Below are 22,902 nucleotides of genomic sequence, written 5' to 3'. Positions count from 1 at the left end.
GTATTCTGAGAGACCTTCTGACACACTTCCAGGTGAGGGCTGGATGGCTGTAGGTGAGGCAAGTGTCCTGTGCAGGCAAGTGAATCCTAGGGAAGGAGCAGGCCACACCCCACACTGTGAGCCCTGCCACTCTGGACGAGGAGCAGAGCTTCCAATGAAGGAGACTTGGTCTCAGTCCGACTCCTTCAGCAGCCTATTCACCGCCCTGGCCTGGCCTGTTTTCTTCTGAGGAGTAAGAGTACGAGCCTCCCTGCTTTGAGACTGAAGCTTTACAGTCTTACACACTGTAAAGCTACAATGGGATGGCTCGCCCACCCAGAAGCTCTGACCTTCATTTCATTCCCTTTGGTTGTCAGACCAGAGCCTGGTCCCCCAGGGGATCACTAATCTCAGTGTTAGGCTCCCCAACTGGTCACTAATCTCAACACAGACTGAAGCGACAAGCCTGTGCTGCCAAGTCATGGGACGGAGTGGTTCACAGGGCTCAATTTGCCCCACACCAGAGAATGACATTGGCTATTCCAGGGGCACCTTTCTTTACCCAAAGGCTCTGATTGGGGATGGAGGCTGAGAGCTGACATGGGTTTACTTGTACATCCTCCATCCTAGACTCCTCAGACACCACAGCCACACTGCCTCCTCCATCCTGGGCTCCTCACAGACACCACAGCCACACTGCCTCTCCTTCCCCAGGCTATGTGAGGTCTTCCTTGCCCTCCCCACCCTGAAGTCCCTTGATCTGTCACTGTACAGACAGAGTTTGTGGTGATGTAGATCCATACCCCTGGGGACAGGCACAGCCCGACAGGCAGGGCCCATGTGCTGCCATGCTCAGGTTCAACAGCTGCTGTTCACAGGTCCTCTCCCTGCTGAGCTCAGGGTCTGGGTGCAGGTCGCTGCAGTTCACGAAGACCTGGCCTGCTGGACAGAGAGCCGCTAGAAGGAAAGCGGTAGACGCTGCAGACCCTGGTGCCGTGTGGGTGACTGCAGGAGTTGGCAGCTTCTAGGCACAATGTGGGTTCCCACATCACAGGGACCAGGTATTTAGGTGCTGCCCCAGTGTGGGACAGCCACCCTCTGCAGAACCCATTATTAAACAGGACCTCTGTCCTGGTGGCTGCCACGCGCTCCCTGCACACCCGTCCATTACAAGTGCTGTGCAGGTGTCCCCACCTGCCTTCTCACACAATATTGTAAAAGCCATAATATCTTAAGGCAGTGGGAACTGAAAGGAAGGACCCCAGAAGGACCAGGAGAAGGACCCAAAGATGGAAGCCAAGCAGTCTACAAGGGTGGCTAGAGGACTTTGAAGAGAGCCAACTCCCTCCTTCTTGCTTCTCCAACATAATCCCCTCATCCTCATTGTCAGCGGAGTCTGCCATGCACAGTCACTTTGTGTGAGTGGTTGTTTTAGGAAACCCAATAAAAGGCAGTTAAGTTTCAAGGCCAGGATGGAGCAGAGCAGAGAAAGCAAGAGCCAGATCTCTAAGAGGCAGAAGTTCCAAGCCAGAAGGGACCAAAGTAAAGACACTCCCAGGAAGGTCCAGGAAGTGAGAGTAGGATGGAAATTCCGGATTATCTGTGAAAGAGGAGATGAAGGTTCAGAGAGGTGAGGCATGGCACCCAAGGGCCTGCTCTTAACCACCAGCCAAATGTTCACTGTTGCTCCCCTCGGTGCCAACTCCTGTCCTGTTCTCAATGGCTCCTCTGCTGAGAACGCTCCAACCTTCATGCTTTGCCCACCTCCAGGCACCCCAGCTGCCCGCCACTGCTCCACCCCTGTCCTGTCTCTGCACTGTGGAGAGGTTCAAATCCAGGCAGTCCTGGACCCCGTGCCCAGTGGTTTGGGCAGAACCAGTCTCAGAAGATACTCAGCAGCTCAGACCAGGAAAATCCAGAACCAGCAAAGACAAGCAGCGACTCAGACCCCCACATGCTCTCCGGAAGTTTGAGGCCAGGATGGAGCTTCAGGGTGACACTCTCTAAGCTGGGTGGGACCTTTGCCAAGAGTGCAGAAACACCAACACCCAAGCTAGAGTAGCCTGCCCCTTCCCGACCAGTACCCCAGTTCTTCACTCTTTTCTCCACAGCCACCTCCCACCAACTGGAGTCCCCACCCACCCAAAGCTCCCCCTTTCATCCCTGCTTACCTGGGACTTGGCTGTCACAGCTCATGACTCCATCTCTGCAGTGGCTGCAGAAAGGGGGATTATATCAGCCCTGTCAGTCATTCAGGGCCCACCTAGCACATGTTATTGCCCTTGGCCCTGTGGGCTACTTACTATCCCTGGTCCCCACCACCACCCCACGCAGAGTGAGAGGGTGGGTGCCACTTCTCATGCAACCGATACCCAGGAAGCTCACCAGTGCCCTAAGGAAGGGATATCGCTGTCCCCAGGGGGATAGTCCACTCCTTGAAAGTGGCAGGAACATTGGTTCCTACAGAAATCAGGAGGGAATAGAGCAGGCTCAGGAGCAGGGATGGAGCCAGCCAGGGCAGGAGCCCACCATCAGGCAGCGTCAGGCGTGAGGATGTGGAGAGAGGTGACTGCAGTTCCTGGCATTAGACACACTTCCAGAGGACCAGGAGCCCCCCTGGTGCTGAGGTCAGAGGCAGGACTCAGTGCCAGGTTGGGGGCCACATGAGCGTACGTAATCACTGTCCCTCCCGAAGATAATCTAACTCAGAGCCAAGATCAGATCCACCTCCCAGCCCCAGTCATTGTTCCGGGTGGTGTCAGAGCCCTGCTGGCCCAGTGCCTGTCCTGGCTGGTCAGTGTCTCTTTGGACGCTTGGCCTGAGACTCAGGCCAGGCCCTCCCAGGCACTGTCTCCTGGGTTCCTCTCTGGGATCCTGGGATGTAAGGATGTTACTGTCTTTGAGGTCACAGGGTGTATGTTCTATCACACAACTCCCACAGCTGATTCCAACACTGCTGGTCTTAGAGCCGAACATGCCAGGGTTTGGAGGTACCCATGGAAGGGATCCCAGAATATTCTTTCTCAGTATTCTCCAATTGCTCCTTGTCTTTCTCATGTAGTTTACAGAGGCTTTTTATTAGGGTGAGTGGGCACTCGGCTGAGACCTAAGGAGCAGTGTGATAAGTCTGAGTGAGCCCTCTGTGCCACCGAAAGGGGGTGACTCTTTCCCCTCATTACTAGCAAACCTCCAAGCAATTAATAGACCACTCCACAGACAGAGAAACTGAGGCCGAGACTCCAGGAGCCTTGTCAGTCATCCTGGGAGCCTGCGGAATCACCATCAACCACTCTTCCCCCTCTGCCTCCAGCCCCACTGCATTAGCTTCCTCCAGCAAGGCTACAGGCTGCTTCTCACCTCAGGCTTCCTCCCGCCTTCCTGTACCAGGTTGGGGGGGGGGCGGCGCTTACGATGCTCTTTCCACCAAGAACCTCCCCACCTCTACCTCACCTGTGTGTGACAGCCCAGGACTCCTGGCCCTCCCTCCGTGTGGCTTTACTGCTCTTTTAACCACCCCAACCCCTAAGTGCCTGTTTTTGGGTGGTCTGTCTTTCCAGCTTGCATTGTGGACTTGGGAGCTAGATCCTGTTCACTATTAGATTCTCAGAGCCTAGAAATTTCCAGAACATGATAAGAGTATACAGATGTTCATGGAAGAGGGGAACTGAGTAGAGCAAGGTGCTGTGCTCTGGTTTAATCTGGTTTACAGGAAGGAGAGAGAAGCCTGAGAACATCGATTCACCTCTGCCAACAGGGCTCAGGAGAGGGTGATGGGAAGGAGGGGCAGGAGAAGCTCGGCCCAGCTGTTCAGAGCAGACCCCAGTCTCACTCCCCAGTGCACCCAGGCACCAGGCTAGCCACTCACCTGGGGACACAGAGGTCAGCTTGTATGTCCAGATACGTGTCTGGTGGGCAAGTGCAACCCTCCACACACTCATTCCTGCTGAAGTTCCCACCACTGTTAGCCCCACAGACATCAGGGCTGGCCAGGTCCTGGCAAGTTTGTGCACACGGAGCCACACATGGGCTGTACTCCTTAGTGGCCTCACAGGACAGTGCTGGTGGGAGAGAGGCTACGTTTGATCTTTCTTCTTCCCACAACTGTATGGGGTAGATTTAGCATCTTGACAAGAAAAACTGAGAATCAGAGGGTAAGATATTTGCCCCCACCCTGGTCACACAGCAGTTCAGGGTCAAAGATGCCTCTCATTGTACCAAAATATCAAACACCATCTATTACGCTCAGCCTGGAAAAGCCGACAACACACACACACTCCTCACAGGTATGTGAACACGCACAGGCTTACACCCTTCACTGCCATCTCCTCATGGGGCCGCCATCCCACTCCCCGGGAACCTCCCACAGCACCAAGGCCAACAATCCACTGGAACTGAACTGCCAAGATCAGCTATTCCCACCCCAGGCTGCTCATCAAAGCCGTTCAACATGAGTTTCTCAACGCTGCAGATGTCTGGAACCCTCACTAGAGTGATGTTCTCACTGACACGGATGTGGACAAGGTGTGAGCATTTTTTAAAAGATCCTTGTGCCTCTATGCACAACCGGCGTTGGGAACCTCTGGCCCTGTCCAAGCACCTCTGGGGACACTGACTCAGAGTGAAGGAGCTTTGTGCAGGGCTGCACAACATGCTGCCTGCCGGGCTGGAGTAGAACTCAGAGCCCTTGGCTCCCGGAATGATTCATTTTTCTATCTTCGCAAAAGCTCACAGGGAGCCAAGCTCTATGGGGCTCAGGGCAGTAAGGACTAAGACCCAGAGAACAGTGGAGGGTCACACACTAATGGGACCTCAAGCCAGCCTTAGAGCCAGTTCAGAGAACTCATTCTTCTGCAGTGAGAAGGTGGCTCTGCCTACGGGGATGGCAGAAGAGGAGGTGAGAAGTGGGCTAACTTGGACTCAGCCAGACTGACAGGGCTTGGACATGGACTGGGCATGGACTGAAGAAGAAACACTGGGCAAGGTGTTCTGAGGTCAAGTCTAGAGACCGTGGTGGCAGCAAGGGAAGTGGACTATGGAAGGAAGTCAGGCTGGAGGAGACAGGATATTGTGTTAGTGCTGATAGGGGGGCAAGGGACACCTGTGTCTGGAACCTAGACTTCTGTGGATGTATGGGGGTGGGGTACTCACCACAGGCTGGCAGATAGGCACGGAAGTCAATCAGGAGCCCATGGCGCTGACACAGGTGGACATAGTGGGCCAGCGTGGCACACAGGCAGGGCTGCCCACAGCGGCAGGCATCCCTGCGGCACTGCTCGAAGTAGGGTATTGGGCTCAGATACGCAGAGCAGGGTGCAAAGAGCTCCCCTGTGAGCACGCTGCAGGACTGTAGTGCGTAGGAGGCTGGGATGTGAAGATACGGTCACTCAGCAGGTCCTGGCTGCCTACTGCTCCAAGATTCGGCCTCCCTCCCCCAGGGTATATGGACATGTGTGTGTGTGTGTGTCTGTCTGTCTGTCTGTCTGTGTGCGCGCGCATGTGCATACACATGTTCATTTATGTGTGTGCACACATGTATGCGTGTACATGTGTGCTTCTATGCCTACTCCACGAACAGATATTCATTCAACCTCATGCCAGGCAGGGATCTATCTGGTAAAGGAAACACAGAAGTGAACATTGCTGACCAAATTCCAGACCCTCAGGTAGCCAGACTGGTTGGAAGAGACAGTCAGTAAACAACTTCACTAGTCAGTAGAGCATAAACCCGAGGCACGAGAAAACTAGGGAAGGCTAGGCAGTGTGAGGAGGGCGGACAGGACGATTGTTATTTTAGTTCAAGTGGCCAGGAAGGCCTCGATAAGAAGATAACAAGGGCTGAAGTGAATCTCATCCTGAGGTAAGAGTGTGGCGGGTCAGGCGAAGCCACATGAGTACAGCGGCCTGGGAGGAGGGCAGACCTGGGTGTCAGAACAGCATGGAAGCCAGCTGAAGCAGACAGCAGACAGCTGGAGCAGAATACAGGGCAGTGCGGGCACAAGACAAAGCAGGAGGCTGGGTATGGACGGGGGCCTGGGGGACACTTCTGAAGATGTGGCCTTTGTCTTGAGGTGGGTGTCAGTACTGAGGTGCTGGTGATAGAGCAGGAAGCTTCCCATCTGCCTGGCCGTCCTCTCCCTCCTGTCCCCTCCTGTGGCTCCCCTCTGCCACCCCTATGAATCTGCCCATCAAGTTGCCACCTCACCTCTCGCAAACCATTCTGCTTCTGCTCCCCTCCCCAAGCCTCCCACCGCCCACTCCTCACCAGCCTGCAGATGCACGTCACAGGGGTCCAGCAGGGAGCCAGGGACCAGTGGGGAGCAGGCAGACAGGGTTTTCCAGGAATTGCCGAACAGTTGTGGGGTGCTCTCAGGCACACCCACTGGAGACCTGTGGCAATGGCAAAGCTACAGTTGTGCACTGGTCAACTGGGGTGTAGGGATACACTAAATATCTACCCACACAAGCAGCTACTTGCTTACATCTAAACACAGGGGCACGGGGTAGGGGTGAGCATGTACTCTGAGCCGCTCTCAGGTGAGCACACATGGTCCTGTATAGACCACTTGCACTCATCAACACACAGAAACATGCATGTATCTGCACACACAGCATGCAAGTGCATGGCTGATACACCAATGGTCAAGGTACTCCATAGAGCCATAATCAGACGTACACATAGATAATCACACTTAACAAGACTCAAAAGGCTCACAATGGCCTTAGACTTTCAGCACCTCCCCCCAGCTCTTCACATAAGAAAGAGCAATGGGAATACCAGACCTCAACCATCTCTGACTTTCTCCATGTCCCCCCTGGGAGGTAGGTAGCAAATGAGTCGGGTCATGTATGGGACAGGGGGAGGGAAAGCTGAGACAAAGCATCCTTCCACAATACAGCCAGGGGTGACAATCACTAAAACCCAGTGAGTGTTACAGCGAAAGAACCTGTAGTCTGTGTGAGGGCAAGGTTCTGCCTGACAGCCACCTTGCCTGCATTACTGCTCCAGCTTGTCAGTTATCTAACTACAAAAGGCAGGACTCACACACACCGGGAGGGCGTGGAGCAGCCCACACACTAAGCTAGTGTCTGCCTTCATCGCTCTGGCCAGCTGCCCAGTCACCAGCCCTACTGACCAGGGAAGCTTCACTTGCATGTGCGGACACACTGCGGAGACGAACCCCTCTTCCGGCTACAGAATGCCTCCCTGTATCGGCCATTGCATGTATCTTGAAGAACTGGTCGATTCTCCAGCCTACAAATCCTTTCCTCCTTTGAAAGGCCTGACTGCTGTCTCCTCCCAAACTCTTAAACTGTGACCAGGAAAGTTACTCATCAGCTCAAGAGAAATGGCCTTCTTCTCAATCCTGGGAGGCTTTCATGGTACAAACTCAAAAGCACTCAGACACCATATAGGAAGAGGGTACACTCGCCTGCTGGGACCAAAGGCAGGGATACCTGGCTTGTGGGGCTTATCTTCACCCAAAGGTGTTCATAACTGGTAAAACCAGTAAAGTGAGACTAAGCAAAGCCAGCACTCCTCAGGGCACAGCCCACCTACCTCAGAGGCTACAGCTGTGGGACCTACTTGTGGAAAAGGAGGGTCTCATGCCCTAAGTATCTTATATGAGATTCTTAAAGAGTGGGATCCAGGAGTCAGTATTTAAGCAAACTCCCCAAGTGATCGTTCTACACAGAGAAGACTATCACCACCATTTAAAAGAATTATACTTCAATTTAAATGTAGAGGAATAAATAAGTGTGTGTGCCAGGCAGTGCCTCAGGGTACCTGACCCTAAGGGCCCCGGGTTTCCCTGTCCTTCCTGTTCTGGGCCAGGGACACATACAGGAAGTCATCCTGCGTGTTGCCATTGAAGGTGCCACAGAGGCCCACAGTGTCCTCCACCCATCGCTGGTCCACTTGCAGGTAGAGCCGCAACCCTTCCCGGTCATAGAGGACCAGCACGCCCACGTTGGTCCTCACCCTCAGGAACACGGAGGACAGCCTCCGAATCTCAAAAGCATCTGCCAGCAAAATGGGAAACGGGATGTCAGGAGTCTTTTTAGTACAGCCCAGCCCTCTCCGTCACCTGTCAGCCGACTCCCACGTCCACACCCAACCCTGGCTTCATCCTGCAGAAACCCCGTGCTTTGGGACTGGCTTGTCAAACCCTGGGAGAAACTACTGAGAAATGTCACAGAGTGGGTCCCAATAACAACCTGGTCTCCCTGGGGCCTGCAAATTCTTGCTCTAACACAAGAATTCTGTAATGACTCATTTTTGCCAGGCAGTCTTCAGGAAGCCCATACTACAATTATGATGGATTAGATTCGATAGCAACACATCTTTTGCTTTTTGACTCGGTGTCTCACATAACCTAGGCTACTTTGAACATACCACAGACATGAGGATGACCTTGAATTCCTGAGCTCCCTGCCTCCAGTTTCCACTCCATATGCACCTAGACTTCACAGCTTTGATGGCCTGCATTCTTGTGGGTTTTTTTGTTTGTTTGTTTGTTTGTTTTAATCCCTGACTCAGCCCTCCTTTTCCCAATGCCCAAGAATGGCTCTTCTCTCTTCACTTCTCTGTTTCTTCTCTCCCTTCCCAATTCCTTCTGGTTCTGGATCTTACTTCTTGGTAGTTTTGTCTTTTCTGTTAAACATGTTTCCTATGGGCTTCCTGCAACTCATTGTTGGATTAAAGAATCAGGAGGGAGACTAAGTACAGGATGTAGATATGGGAATCAGCCCCACGCATGAGCTAATGTCAGGAGGAACCATGACACTGCTAGACCACTGGCATGTTGGAGTGGGGGGCAAACGCACATTTTAGGAGTCTGCTTTCCTGAATCTAATGTCCCCTAACCTGATCCCTGTAAGGGATTGTTCTTGTAACACTTCCCTTAGATAGAGGAGCTGGGCAAGGGGCCTGATCTATCAGCTCCCAGCTCCCAAGCTCCCTCAGGAACGTCTTGAGCCATACCATCTGAGTAGGGCGGGGTGATCTTGTACTGGTCAAACAGAAGGACATCTCCTGACTGGGTCAGGGTCACCTGTCTCCGGAGGTCCTGGTGCAGGATCACTGACACTGACTGGACACAGGCTCCATCCTGGTTCTAGAGGAAAAGAAAGACCAACGGGCAATATCAGTTGGTTCTGTCTGTCCTGGTTGCCCAAACAGAACCCTCCATGACAGAGACCCAGCCCAACTTGAGGAGCAGGCTCCTCAGAGAGAAGTAGAGCCCCAAAGGGCGTCAAAACTGCCAAACAAAGTAATTTCATCTGGGAGAGCATCAGGCCCAGAACGGACAAGGTCGGCCGCAGAAGTGGAGAAGGAGCATAGTGAAGAAGGTGGTTGACTCTCAGCTGTCCACACAGAGCAGGGGCAGCTCCCGGACAGTTCAGCCTTGGAAACCATGGCTCCCTCACACGACTACAACCCAGAGCTCTAATTTCATCCTTTTGCAGGTCTTATGTGGAGTTTTGCTATGTGTCATATCCTGTACCCCACTGGAAGGCAAAGCGGGAAGACAAATCTACTCAGGAAGCTAACACAGGAGGGTAACAAGTTCAAGCCTTGCCAGCGATACAGTCCGAGGCCAGCCTAAGTCACTGTGCAAGCCCTGTCTCAAAATGAAAAAATTTAAAGGCCAGTGTCATATGCCTCTGATGGGGAAGCTTTTTCGGCCAATGGCATTTGGGAGGCTGGACCAGCCTGGGGAGTGACTTTTGGGTACCCAGAGAAAGTCACCGGCCTGCCCAGCTCTCCCTCCTTCCAGCGCTCCACGCCTTGAGGTTGGACCCCTTCCCTGTTCCCCCTTAATAAAAAAAAAGACCTTAGAACACACCACTTCAGAGTCAGCTTGAGATTATTTGGCTAGCGTTCCCCCTCCCACTCCCTTTTATGTGTTCAACTTCCTCTGGCGCCCCCGTCGTGGGGCCAGTCCACGCTTTTCCGGACGTGCTCCCAGTTCACCAGTCACGTGGTCCTGCGTTGGGCGCTGACTGTCCCCGCCCACAGCTCCAGCCGGGCACTCAGAGGCTGCAGGTAGCACGCTGCTGCTCAGCGTTCCCCGGCGGGCAACCTACACTCTGCTGCTTGGCACGTTCCACACGTGACCCACGCGGCGTGACGCACACGCTGCTGAAGGCTGTCATGCTCCCCCCACCATTATGGACTCTCCCTCTGGAACTATAAGCCGAAATAATTCTTTCATAAGCTGCTATTGGCCATGGTGTTCCATCACAGAAAAAAAAGAAAGTACCAAATATGCATTAGGTAACAAGATGTTAACAAGGGAAAAGGGTGTGTGGGATGAGTCATATCTTTACAAGAACGCTGTACTATTCCAAAGCCATTCTAAAATACAAAGCTGACTTTTAAAACCCCTTGAAGACTGTAAACACCCCAGTGCATAATGAGGTGGGTGTAATGACTGTGATAATATCCAAACTTGAAGGCAGGTAAAGAGTTAGTCATGAAATCCCCCAAGCCTCTAAGACAGCCCATCAAATTGAAACTGTAGGATAACAATGTTCAGCACCTCTGTGTGTACTTGGAGTAGCTGTAAGAACATTATACATGGGAAGTAGAAAAAGACAAGATCTCCTGAGTTAATTGAGGGCATGGGGACCTAGTGAGGGGGTTGAAGGGTAGGGGAGAGGCAGGGAAGGGAGCAGAGAAAAATATAGAGCTCAATAAAAAAAAGGATTAGTCAAAGTTCAGAGCACTGGGTAAATGTGTCATGGGTACCACCATCACCTCCGTGACTGTGCCCAGCACACTCCATTGTGGCCATTCCAGGGCCGCCGCCTTCTGGTATGATCAGCTCTCGGTGTCTTCCTCCTCATCTGTATTAATTCTGCTAACGTCAGGACTATGCCTTTACACCTCTGATCATCTTGTATCGCACCAAAGTGGCCTGCCTTAAAAGCTGTGATCACCCGGAAGCGGGTGTGTTTCCTCTATGTAGCCCTCGCTGTGCTCAGCATGGAGTTGGGGCAGAGTAGGGCGCCCATGGGTTCATCATGCGAATAGAACCACGAGGAGGGACCCTGTCTGGAGGCAACAAAAAAAAAACTCGCAATCGAGAAGCACTGTCCAGCAATGAGGCCAGCTGGATGGGCTCAGGCTGGCCAGCTGCCTGTCAGGGACTTGGCAGAGAGAGGGCTGGGCAAGGCACCCTGGGTCCTCACAGTCCTCAGTGCTCTAAGACTCTTGAGCAGCATGGCTGGGAGAAGTGTGAACTGCTCTGTGTCCTTCTGTCCTCCCTTACTTCCCACCTTCATGATGCCACAGAAGTGACCCACCTTGGAAGACAAGCAGTCTCCTGCATGGAAAACAGCCAAAAGTGGAGAAGAAAGAGGTCACTCAGGACAAAAGAAGAAAGCCAGCCTCCACCTCATCCACAGTCCCTAGACTATGTCCCTAGACTACTCTGAGCTGGGATCTGCTCACATTCAAGGTCTGCAAGCATGCCAGGTAGGAGTGGGCACCCTGGCTGGGCATGAAGCCCTGGTTCTACTGTGCAGACAGGAGCTTAAGCATATCCCAGAGCAGGACCTGGGGGTTGGCTCAGCACTGTCAGCCCAGGAACAATGAAAGTCAGTACCAAGACAGACAAATGCACACCTGCCCCGACCTGCTGTGGCCATGGTCACAGGTGACACAGCTCAGGGATCTCCTCCTTCAGGAAGCATTTCCTGTCCCCTTTGCCTTTTTACTCGATGCCCAAGTAAAAGACAAAGACACCCTAGACCTCACCCTGCCACCCCACACTCTTGCAGCTCCTGTGGCAGCAGGACTTGAGTTCGTGCATCTGCCTGATAAGCTATTGGACTCAGAAGACAGAGCAATCTCAGACCGCAGCACAGCTTCAGATCCCAACAGGTTTTCAGTGTTTGATGAGTGAATTCATCAAACAAATATGTAAAAGTCGACGACGCACAGAAGATTAAGTAGAGTTAGACCCACTCTAGAGAGGGCTTTAAAATGGAGCCTGAGAAGGGGATTGGTCTCTCAGCCAGCAGAGGGCCTGAGCTCAAACTGTCTCTGGATCCAGTTCTGTGTCCCAGAGAACAGGGGCAGCAAACAGCTGGGTCATGAAAAGACCCAGAGTCCTCCCCCAAGCTTCCAGACCTGTGGGAGTCTTACGTGAACACAGACCCAGCCTTACCAGGCCACACGGGGCATTCTGCAATGTCACTGCGAAGGTGCCCGAGGAGCGGCTCTTGGCTAGGATGTACTGACACGTGGCAGGGAATGTATATCGGCGTCCATCGAAGGTCGTGAAGTGGATGTCACCAGTCACCGAGCATTCAGCTGAGGGAGAAGGACAGCTTACTCATGGAAGCTGTCAGCCTACAACTGTTCCTCTTCCTGACTGGGGTCTGTCTCGGCCTTGCGGATCCAAGCCTGGGCAGGATCTGCCCTCTGCCCTCTGGAATTGAACAGGCTAGGCTAACTTCTTTCTGAGAATCTGCTAAGGAGCAGGCTCGAGACAGCCCTGCTGAGGAGAGACCAGGTCCTAGGCAAGGGACCCAGGCTCAATGCAAGCCTCTAAGTTCAGGCAAGAGGTGTGCAGGACCTAGTAACACTTTGGGCATGGACCAGAAGAAACCCTTAAGGCAGGCAAAGCAACAGAGGAAATGAAGGGAATCAGCTTTAGCTGGTTGAACCAAACGCCCCCAACTAGGCATGACCCCAGAGTGTCCCTGTCCCAAACCTATGAGACGAGTAGAAGAGGGCAGGGTCCAAATGAAGGGTCAGATGTACCTGGGCAGATGGAAGAGCTGCACACCCACTTCCCTGCGGTGCATGTACTGAAACAGAGATCATGAAGGTGACCTGTCTCTCCTCAGTGCAAAGACGCCGTCCCAGGCCTCAGTAAACAGCATCCCATTTCTGAAGTGCGTGGTACAGAGTACCCAACCCCCCTGTGGATCTAATGACATCCTCTTGGATCTCAAAGAGGCTGAGTGAGGAGCCCTTGATTTTTTAGGGCTTCTCAAACCCAGGGAAGCAGTCTAACAGAAAGCCCTGGTCCCCCCAGACCCCTCCCTCCAGGCGGTGAACACAGACCAGGTATTGCAGTCTTCCGTCACCACAGAGCCAGGGGGGTGCAGGGTCCCATGGAACTCGCAGGGACACTCAGCTGGTGACATGCAGCCCGTGTCCTCAAAGATCAGCCCTAGGGAGTGATAGCAAAGACCCACTCACCCCTTCCCTGTTCACAGCCACTGGGTGGCTTCCCAGGGCCTCAGTAAAGAACCCATAGGCACAGCTCTTTCTCCTCTGTGCCCACTTTCAGGCCCACTCCAAATCCTGGCTCAGGCAGGACACGGACCCCCTTCTGGGGAGACGTCTCTCCAGGCATCACCTCAACTACACACAGCCGCATTTCTCACCACCTCTCGAGACCTGCCATGTGGTCTCTTATTACCTCCACCCCCCCCATTCCACGAATCCCCAGATCTCTTCTGACCCTGTGAGGCAGCCTTCACCACATGCTACCTTAGGCTGGAGTGAGGAGTTTCTCACACCTGGAAGCAGTCTCGTTCTTTAAAATCAAAGCCTATTGAGATGGCCTTGAACTCAGCTGAGGTTGACCTAGACTGCCTGACCCTCCTGTTTGCCCCTCCTAAGTGCTAGCTTACAAGCACCACCACGCCCAAATTACGCAATGCTGGGCTGGAACCGGGGCTTTGTCATACTAGACAAACACTCTGCCACTGAGCTACATCTCCAGCCCTAGCTGCACAGTTTTTAATCTCACCCTTCCACTGAGCCAAGATACTCATTCATCATAAACACGACATTAAACACAGGAAAAAGTAAGTATGGATGGATGCTTAAACAAAAAATGCACATATGAATGAATTGCTTGTCTTCATCTGAAAAACTCGGTCCAAATGAACTCAAAATCCTTGCCATCAAACGGTCAAGAAACAAAGCTCTGCCCCTGCCCTCCAGTCATTCGCTTGTTGGTCTAGTTGTTTGCTCATTCATTCCACAAACAGGCTCTCTCCGAGACCCTGATTCCCACTGATCCATGCCAGGAAGACACTGCCAGGCCCCCACTGCCCCGCCCCCAGCGAACCATTGGGGCAGTAGCAGCCATCCACACAGGCGATCTCGCTGTCCACACACGAAGCGCGAGACTGGCAGGAAGCTGGGCAGCAAGCAATGCACTCGTTGTAGACGAAGGCCTTCTCTTTGCAGTGCACAGCTTGGGACAGAAGAAAACTCTGGTCTGAGTGTTTGCCAGCACCCACCCTCACCAGGTCCTGGCATGGGAATGGGAGGACGCTCCTGGCCCTGCTCCTCCAGTTCTAGGTAGACTATTTGGTGCCCCAGGTGAGAGACCAGGTGTTCTGAGAACCACCTTCATCTTAACTTTGCAGCCCCAGACCCAGCCTTCATGCTCTACCTTAGCTCTCCTGCACGTCACAAGGACAGAACCTCAGAGCTTAAGGCTCTGACAGCTGTGGCTGCGGGCCAACAGGACAGGGCATTGAGCTGAGGCATGCGGCTGCCCATCACAGCCCTCATGGGGACTCATCCGAACCCTTCCCTTCCCACCTCCAGCCTGCACCTACTGCATTGTGGGAGTTGGGTCCTCCAGCCCTGCAGAGGGCGCCCAGCCTGTGCACATGCCCGGGCATATTCCATCAGTGCTCGGCACCAACTGGCATCATCGCCTCCTGATCTGTACAATGAGAGTGAATTTGAGACAGCCCAGCCTCATACCATCCCATAGTCCAGCGTGCCTTGTAGTGTGGTGACACTCAACCATAGAATTATTTTGTTGCTACTTCGCAATTTTGCTACTGTTATGAATCATAACGTAAGTATTTGTGTTTTCTGATGGTCTTAGGTGATCCCTGTGTACAGGTTGTTCGATCCCCCAAAGGGGTCATGATCCACAGGTTGCAATCCGCTACCATAGGTACATTCAGAACTTCAGGGCACCCGCACCTAGGACAGCATCCAGCTACACAAAACCCCAGACTCAAAGTAGGCATCCTAGATTCAAGTCCCAGCATTGCTGCCAACTTGCAGTGTGTCCCTGAGCCAGCTGAGCCCCATCTCTGGGTTTCAGTTAAATGGATCCCATCTTGGTAAATGTGAATTTCAGAGCTTTGGTAAGCTGCTTTGTTATGGCCAAGAATTATTAGGCTCAGGGGCCCACACCCTGAGGCCTCATCCTAATACTGGGAGGTGTTCCCCAAGACCCAATACCCTCTGCCTACTCACTGGCAGAGGTCACTGGTACAGCTGGCTGTGAAGGGCAGAGGGCTGACGTAGAGATGGCAGGCATCGAATGGAGGTCTCAACAGTGCCTCACACCGCTCATACACACCCTGGGTGGGGTAGAGGCAGGAGCTGGGCTGGGCTGACAACATGGCTCTCCTTCACCATCCCCCACAGGGAATCAATCCCAACTTAAGCAACAGGAAGACAGAGAGAAATGGGTACTTGGACCCTTGCAAACAAGAGCTTGCTAATGAGGGGGGCGGGGGAGCGGGTCTTCCCCAGGACACAGACCTGCATGGATGCTGGGCTCTGCTGCAGGCATGGTGGTCGAGGAAAGGAAGAAGTCACAGGCCCTGAAGGGCTGCTGGGGGCTTGCTCCTGCCAGCTGTGCACAAACTCCCCCACATCGTCAGTCAGCTTCCCTGCAGGGAAATGGGTGCTCTGATGAATGGGCCAGTGGCTGGACTGCAGGATGTGAGCAGGAGAGACCAGCTTCCAGTGCTCCCATCCTGTCTGGATTCCCAGCAGGAGAGACAGAGACCAGCCTCCAGTGCTCCAATCCTGTCTGGATTCCCAGCAGAAGAGACCAGCCTCCAGTGCTCCCATCCTGTCTGGATTCCCAGCAGGAGAGACAGAGACCAGCTTCCAGTGTTCCCATCCTGTCTAGATTCCCAGCTGAGACAGAGACCAGCCTCCAGTGCTCCATCCTGTCTGGATTCCCAGCTGAGACAGTCTCTCGGGAAAGCTGTTTCATCAAACAAGATGAGGATGTCCTAAAACCTGCACTGTCTCATAGTTACTCCACACTCAACAGAGGTAATATGGTCTAGTCAAAAGGGCCAGTGTGCAAGCTTGAACAAGCACCCACGCCCATCTTAGCCTCAGTTTCCCCACGTGCAGAGCATAGCCCTAATCCCCAGGGAGACTGTTGCCAGGAACTACAACTGCAAAGTCCTTAGCACATGGCGGGTACTCAAAAGGGCACACTTGACTTTCTGCCTGGGCCACCATGCTGTGCCCTGAGCCTCACCTGCTCCTCTCACAACCTGTCCATCCGAGACTTCAGCTTCAGTCTGGGCTTTTCTTTTCCTGGTTCTCTTTGGCCCTCCGATTCCACTTCCTCTGGAAACCTTGTGAGGTCAAACTTGCCTAGCAAAGTGTGCAATGGATCTACACACAACCCCAAACGGGATTCTTATCACGAACCCTTTACAGTTGAGGAGACTGAGGCCCAGAACATGGCGGAGAACATGCCTAACACGACAGCTTTAAAAGCAAGCCCTATCCCCCACTGGGTTTTCCCTACCACGAATTGCCATGCATCGGAGGTCTGGCCAGAGCAGCTGCTTCCACCTTGACCCAGTCTCCACCCCCAGAAAATATCCCACAAGGCACCTTCCCTTGGACTCACCATAGCTGGTCACTAGGTCATCCTGAGGGTCAGCGTTGTTGTTCCCACACAGCCCATGTGTCCAGCCCAGAAACTCTGGTCTCATCTTGATGTAGACAGCTGAGGCACCATCCCAGGCCAGCGTGAAGGCCAGTGGATGCCGCGCAATGACATAACCAGCCAGCTGCTGCAGCTGCATACCCCCCACCGCCTGCGGCAGCTGGAGCCTGAGAGCAAAGCCCAGGGCTGTAGGGTGTCCATACAACTCCCACGGGCCCTGTTCTTCACCCCAAGACCAGCCACCCCTACTGAGTGATATGAACTCTTTAGGTCCCCACCCTCCACGTTCCCAGAATTCCTAAGTGCATCAAAGTGCATCAGGGTTCTTTCATTCTCATAGGTCTTTTAAAATCACAGTGTGGTTTGCGGGGATAAATCTTGAGAGAATCAACCCACCAGCTCCTTGTTCATAGACGGGAGGGAGAGAGAGAACATAGAAGAAGGCTTTCATTTTACTATGTTGGTCCAGAACAGGAAGAGTGGCAAGAGAAGGGGAGATAGGAAGAACAGAGAGGAGCCCTACTGTGTCTGCCCCCGCCCCCAGTTTCACAGCCATGATGTCTGGAATCTGGAAGCTGCCGCCCAGCTGACATCCAGCCAGGGGTAGGTCTGAACACCACTTTATTTGCAGGAGAAACCCCTCTAGCCACAGGCTTGCTCTCTGCTCCAGGAAGCTTGGTACTAGGCTTCTAGGTCCATAGGGTTGGGGCAGGTGCTGGGCCCGGGATGGGAGAGTTTGGGGAAGCAACCGAGGACATCAGACAGCAAAGAAGGAAAGAACATTGAGGAAGAGAACAAGGACAATTCAGACAGAGGCTCACTTTGGGGTCATGTGGTCCCTAGGAATCCCTGATGGCCCAGCATGATACCTTTCATTCAAAATGGCCCTCTGTCCTCAGAAAAGACTAAGTATGTATAAGTGCTTGTTTCGAGGAACTGTATGTGAACTCAACAAAGATTTCTAGTAGGAAACTCTCAGTTTTCTAGAAACTTTTCTGTTTTCCTAAAGATCTGTCAGCAAACCCACTGCATCTGATAGTTGCTGAGAACCAGGAGGTGTTTATCCATTTGCCAGTGCCCCAGGCTAGACACACACTGACCAGGTGTGCACCCCTGCCCTAGAGTGGAAAATGATGTCTGTCCCTAGTTCCCAACTTCCCTTCAGCTCGACAGGGACAGATATCCTTTGCCCATCAGGGAGGTGGAAGGACATAGTTACCTTACACCTCCATGGGTGACCTCCTTAGCCAGGCGGATCTCATGTTCACCCGAAAGGAAGAGGCTGACAGACCTCAGGCAGGTGTAGTGGGCAGAACCGCATTGTGGGTCATTGTGTACCTGATGGGGTGGGGGCAGGTATTCAGGGAGCAGTCTGCAGCAACTGCCACAGGCCAGCCTGAGCTTCACTCCACCAATATGGGGATATTTGGGACCCCTGTGTGCTGAACACTTTTCCTCCATGGCCCTTCCCACTGCTCCCCTCCAACACTACAACAGGGGCAAAGCTCTGGTCGCCTGCATTTCAAGATTGTCTGGGAAAGAGATTTGGGATGAAGGCCACATGCACACAAGACTAGGAAACAGAGAAGATGGAATTCTAACCCAGATCTGAATGGGTTGGATCATTGGAGCATCTCCAAAGTCCATTGGATCAAAAGGCAAGATAAGCATTCACATTGCCTCCCATAGATGCACACATCCAGACACACATGCTCACTGGCACTGTTGGTGCACTCGCTCTATACTCCATACACTCCTGGCATGCAGAGACTAACTCTGTCCTGCACATGTAGAGACCTTCCTGTGCTGCTCAGTGCATGTGCATCTTCTCGGGCCCCAATCAAGGACCCATGCTTTAAGGGCCATAGATCCAGAGGTCAGCACAGGATTCTAGGGCTTGGGGAAAAGACTTTTCAAAGGTGACCTGGTGTGGGTGGAGACACTCCCCAGGAGCCAACGTTTCACTCCATTACCCTTAGACATGGTGGACCAGCCTGAAGACTTTTCTACTGACAAGGAGAATTATGAAAGCCACCCCGGTTCTAAGCTAATGTTTTTCAAGCATTGCTGGTTTTGTTCAAATAGTGTCTTACAATGTAGCCCTGGCCAGCCAGGGACCAAACTAGCTTCAGACTCTAGAGATCCACCTGCCTCTGTCCCTCCATCCCTCTGTTCTGAGAGTTAAGGTGTGTGCCACTATAGCTAGACCAAGCATTTCTGACCATGACTCGCAGAAAGAAGTATTGATATAAACACAAAACAAAGATCTTCAGCATCTTCATATTAATGTGTATGTGTGTGTTTTCATTTTCTCCTTTTCTGACACAGGGTGTAACTCACTACTTTGATTATATAACTCACTCATGTGACATCTATGTAATTGCAGCATATCTGTTATGAAAAGGCTCCAATCACAAACTACTCTGAGGTATGATAGATGGAGAAGTAGGAAGTGATAATTGCCATGGCACCTAGACATGCAGGACTTTCTGCCTTCAGTCTATGTCCAAGGCAGAAGGCTCACAGCCAGCCAGGAATGGATGACCTTGAACAAGCACTAAGCACTCCCTAATCTTATCCCTGCCAAGGTGCCCTCATCAGAAGTGCCGATCAGGTCTGCTGGAAGCCAACTCTCATAGAGCATTCAGGTGTAAGACAGACTTTGACCAGACGCTCATCTAGGTTCAGGAAACAAGCCCAAAAGACATGGTCTGGCCCAGGGGCGTCCCGTGTGGGAAAAGTGATCCACCAGACAAAAGTCTTTGTAAGAAAACTGTGGGAGTGAGGTGTGGAGTGGGTGCTTTTACCCAGCGTGTCTCCTCTGCTGCTTGGGATGTCAGGAGACACAGGAAGGTTCTCAGAGGTAGGAAGTGTACATAAGATCTCCCAAGTTTCCCATCAAGCTCTCTAAGACACCACTTCTTCCTTAATGTGAAGATTCCTGTCTAGAATGCCTTCTGCTACTCCGACCCCCGCTTCTCTTCTCTTGGCTACCTGCAATGAGTCTCCTTTTCTATCTCAATAAATGTCACTTCCTATAAGCAACCTGTCATCACCATTCTTCACAGTGTCCAGATCAGGTGCCCGGGACACTACAGCACTTGAAATAACAAACTCATTTATCATTTGTGGCGGTTTCCCTATTAAAGCGGAGTTCCTTAAGAACAAAGGCCACATCTGTGCTGTCATCCTGAAGACATCCCACTGTGAAACTTCATACTCAGGAAAGGGTACAGTATGCACCATGGGTGCCTGACTGACGAACAAACGGCCAGAGGCAGCCAGGGGTGAGTGGGTGAGCAAAGGCTTAGCACAGTCCCAGGAGCCGGGGAAAGTGGAGAAGAGAGGTCCCAGCCTTCCCCAGCTCCCAGGACCTGGTGGAGCCTGCATGGATAAGCAGACAGAGAGAAGAGGCCTCACCTGGATGGAAAAGCTCTGACTCTCAGGTTCGTGGTGTCCCACCAGCAAGTAGCTGCCCTTTCCAGAGAGGTAGTAGTACAGCCCGTCAAAAGTCTCCACGTGGTATTGCCCCCAGGACCGGCAGATGCTGTCCCGCTCAGGGCCGGCGTTATACACTGAGACAAGGCAAATGGAGGCTAGATCTGTACGAGCACCGTGCTGGAGGCTGGTGGGCACAGCACTGCTCTTGGGTCTTGGACCTACAGCTTCTCCTGGGGCTGGAGAGATCAGACGTACCCAACTGGCAACGAGGCCCGGTGGCATTGAAGCGTCTGCAGTCACAGAAAGCTGGGTGAACACACTCGCCGCCATTGAAGCAGGAAAACAAGTCTGCAAGAGAGACACAGGGGCATTACCCACTGTACCAGACCAGCAGAACCAAGACACACACTCCCTCCCAGCAGGCACAAGAGAAGAGAAGCCCCTGCCCCAGGCAGCTAGCCTGATGGGAGTCACACGGGCCGTGTAGGCCAGAGCTCAGTGCACTTTCTGACGGATATTCAAGGTGCAGTCTTAGAGCCTCAGACTTCAGTATGCACAAAGTGACCCTGAGGCCACTTGACCTGGAACTTCAGTTCCCTAAGTTAAGCTCCTGGCTAACAGGCAAGACAGCAAGACCAAGATGATAAAGGCTTCGCAGGAGGAGGGGAGTCAGGGAGAGACTGCTTTGAGATCCTTGTGCATTTACTGTTTGAGGAGAAGATGCCAAAGTATGCATCGGGATGAGCATGTAAAAATGGGAGAGAAAATGACCACAGATTAGGAGGAGACAGACTGTGGGGAGGAAGGAGTTATGGACAGGACACAAGTATGGGACTCTGATCGGAGCAGCACAGACACAGGACATGCGACTAGACACAAGGGGGTGGGTGAGAAGGCCTTAGATACAGGAGAGCTGAGGAGAGAGACCACAGGAAGTAGCACACTGAAGGACCGTCCCACGGAAAGTAGGAAGTAAGACCAGAGTGTGAGGTGACCATCAAAGAGACAGCAATCTCACAGACACTGTGAGAGGAGCCAGGCCTCAGGGATGTGAGCAGGACACAGAGAGGCCCTGCAGACCAAGCTGGGCAAGACAAGAAGAGACTCCAAGCATGGAAAGGGGCTCCCAAGTGGTACCTGCATGCATGGGCCGCAGGAAGACTTAACTTACATGATGGCGCACACTTGGCCCGGTGGAGTCGCCTTTCCCATGAAGACATGGCCACTGTGTCTAGAGCTTCAGCCTCCTTTGAGGAACAGAGAACAATTAGTTCTGAGCACAGGAGTACTGGGGTCCCATTCTTCTTTCTCAGCATCTAAACATTGCCCAAGATGAAACCCAGCTTCCAGCAGAGGACTCAGAGCAAAAGCAATGTTCAGAAGCCTAGAACCCAGCCAAGCTTGCCTCTGCTACCCCCTCTCCGCCCCTGCCCCACACCTTGGCAGGTTAAATCTTACTTCCTAGCCAGCAGGTGTTGAAACCACCTGCTTCTCACCGCCTGAGAAGTCCTTGACCAGTTAATTCTCTGTCGGTTTTCCGTGTTCTCAACCTACTTTGACCCATGATTCCCATGTAGCACCGGGAACCAGGTGTCCCACCTTTCTAGCAATCCTCAGGGCCTTCAGAGACCACGGGGAATGGAGGAACAGTTGCTGCCTACCTCCCATGGTCTCTGGATGGCTTCTAATTAATCATAACCTTTGTAAACACAGTCATCACACCCCCTCAGATGCAGCTTCTAAGCCCATGCTTTGAACAGCAGACAGCCAAAGCTACAAAGCACCAAAGTCATTTACTGGATCGATATTTAGCCAGATTACTTGGAATCCTGGCCCTCCAGCCTCCACTCCCAGGTGTTGGGACTATGGGTGCACACCACCACCCTGGCTTGGGGAATTCTTTAAATCCTGTCCAAATAATTCGTCTTCAGGACCGAGCAGGGCTTTGTGCTCATTCTTTTTTTTTTTTTTTTTTTTTTTTTTTTTTTTTTTTTTTGTTTTTTCGAGACAGGGTTTCTCTGTGGTTTTGGAGCCTGTCCTGGAACTAGCTCTGTAGACCAGGCTGGTCTCGAACTCACAGAGATCCGCCTGCCTCTGCCTCCCGAGTGCTGGGATTAAAGGCATGTGCCACCACCGCCTGGCTTGTGCTCATTCTTATTTCATGAGCCCCTTTAGCAATCTAGTGAGGCCTGTGGTCGCAGCTTTGCATAAAATCGTGTAAATACAGAAAATGCAAGATTACAGAAGAAAACATTACACTTTAATGTAAATATGAAAATGTTTTATGGTAAAACTGCACATCTTTAAGAACAGATAACAAAATGCCATCTCCTGACGCCAGGGAACACCTGTGGTCCCCACTGGTAACTGGCACTGCTAACTCTTGTGGTCACAGTGGCAATAATGGATAGTAAACTTCTATTGGTGTCTGAAAGAACAATATCTTTTTCCTCAGCCTGTTCATGGCCCCCTGGTTACACCTCTAGTCCTTTGGAGAACACCTGAGTTCTGCAGAGGCAGGTGGATGTTTATGAGTTCAAGGCCAGCTTGGTCTACACAGCAAGTTCTAGGCCAGATACAGCTACAAAGTAAGGCTTTGTCTCAAAAAGGATAAAAGAAAGGAAGAAAGGGATGAAGGAAGAAAAAAGAGAAAGAGAAAGGAAGGAGGGAAGGAGGGAAGGAAGGAGGGAAGGAGGGAAGGAGGGAGGGAAGGAGGGAAGGAAGGAAGGAAGGAAGGAAGGAAGGAAGGAAGGAAGGAAGGAAGGAAGGAAGGAAG

At 52.4% G+C, this 22,902-nt stretch overlaps 1 protein-coding gene across 1 annotated transcript in view; it reads right to left on the bottom strand.

Moving 5' to 3' along the window:
• Otog (otogelin) overlaps window positions 1–22,902 on the bottom strand; it is a 75,098-nt gene that overhangs the window by 42,370 nt on the left and 9,826 nt on the right. Inside the window, exons 4-23 of the mRNA XM_050130256.1 lie at window positions 21,298–21,373; window positions 20,382–20,474; window positions 20,106–20,260; window positions 17,905–18,023; window positions 16,647–16,852; window positions 15,527–15,657; window positions 15,236–15,342; window positions 14,578–14,687; window positions 14,079–14,207; window positions 13,061–13,169; window positions 12,755–12,801; window positions 12,156–12,301; window positions 8,963–9,095; window positions 7,824–8,001; window positions 6,242–6,366; window positions 5,128–5,340; window positions 3,845–4,037; window positions 2,365–2,439; window positions 2,151–2,194; window positions 783–936 (exon numbers count right to left, since the gene is read on the bottom strand). Of these exons, the coding sequence (XP_049986213.1) occupies window positions 783–936; window positions 2,151–2,194; window positions 2,365–2,439; window positions 3,845–4,037; window positions 5,128–5,340; window positions 6,242–6,366; window positions 7,824–8,001; window positions 8,963–9,095; window positions 12,156–12,301; window positions 12,755–12,801; window positions 13,061–13,169; window positions 14,079–14,207; window positions 14,578–14,687; window positions 15,236–15,342; window positions 15,527–15,657; window positions 16,647–16,852; window positions 17,905–18,023; window positions 20,106–20,260; window positions 20,382–20,474; window positions 21,298–21,373 (2,543 nt within the window). The remainder of the gene's footprint in view (window positions 1–782; window positions 937–2,150; window positions 2,195–2,364; window positions 2,440–3,844; window positions 4,038–5,127; window positions 5,341–6,241; window positions 6,367–7,823; window positions 8,002–8,962; window positions 9,096–12,155; window positions 12,302–12,754; window positions 12,802–13,060; window positions 13,170–14,078; window positions 14,208–14,577; window positions 14,688–15,235; window positions 15,343–15,526; window positions 15,658–16,646; window positions 16,853–17,904; window positions 18,024–20,105; window positions 20,261–20,381; window positions 20,475–21,297; window positions 21,374–22,902) is intronic.

The sequence above is a fragment of the Alexandromys fortis genome, unplaced genomic scaffold (genome assembly GCF_014885135.2).
Source record: "Alexandromys fortis isolate MF-2015 unplaced genomic scaffold, M_Fortis_MF-2015_v1.1 scaffold_342, whole genome shotgun sequence".
NCBI classification, from domain to species: Eukaryota; Metazoa; Chordata; class Mammalia; order Rodentia; family Cricetidae; genus Alexandromys; species Alexandromys fortis.
This window is presented reverse-complemented; position numbering and strand designations above follow the sequence as displayed.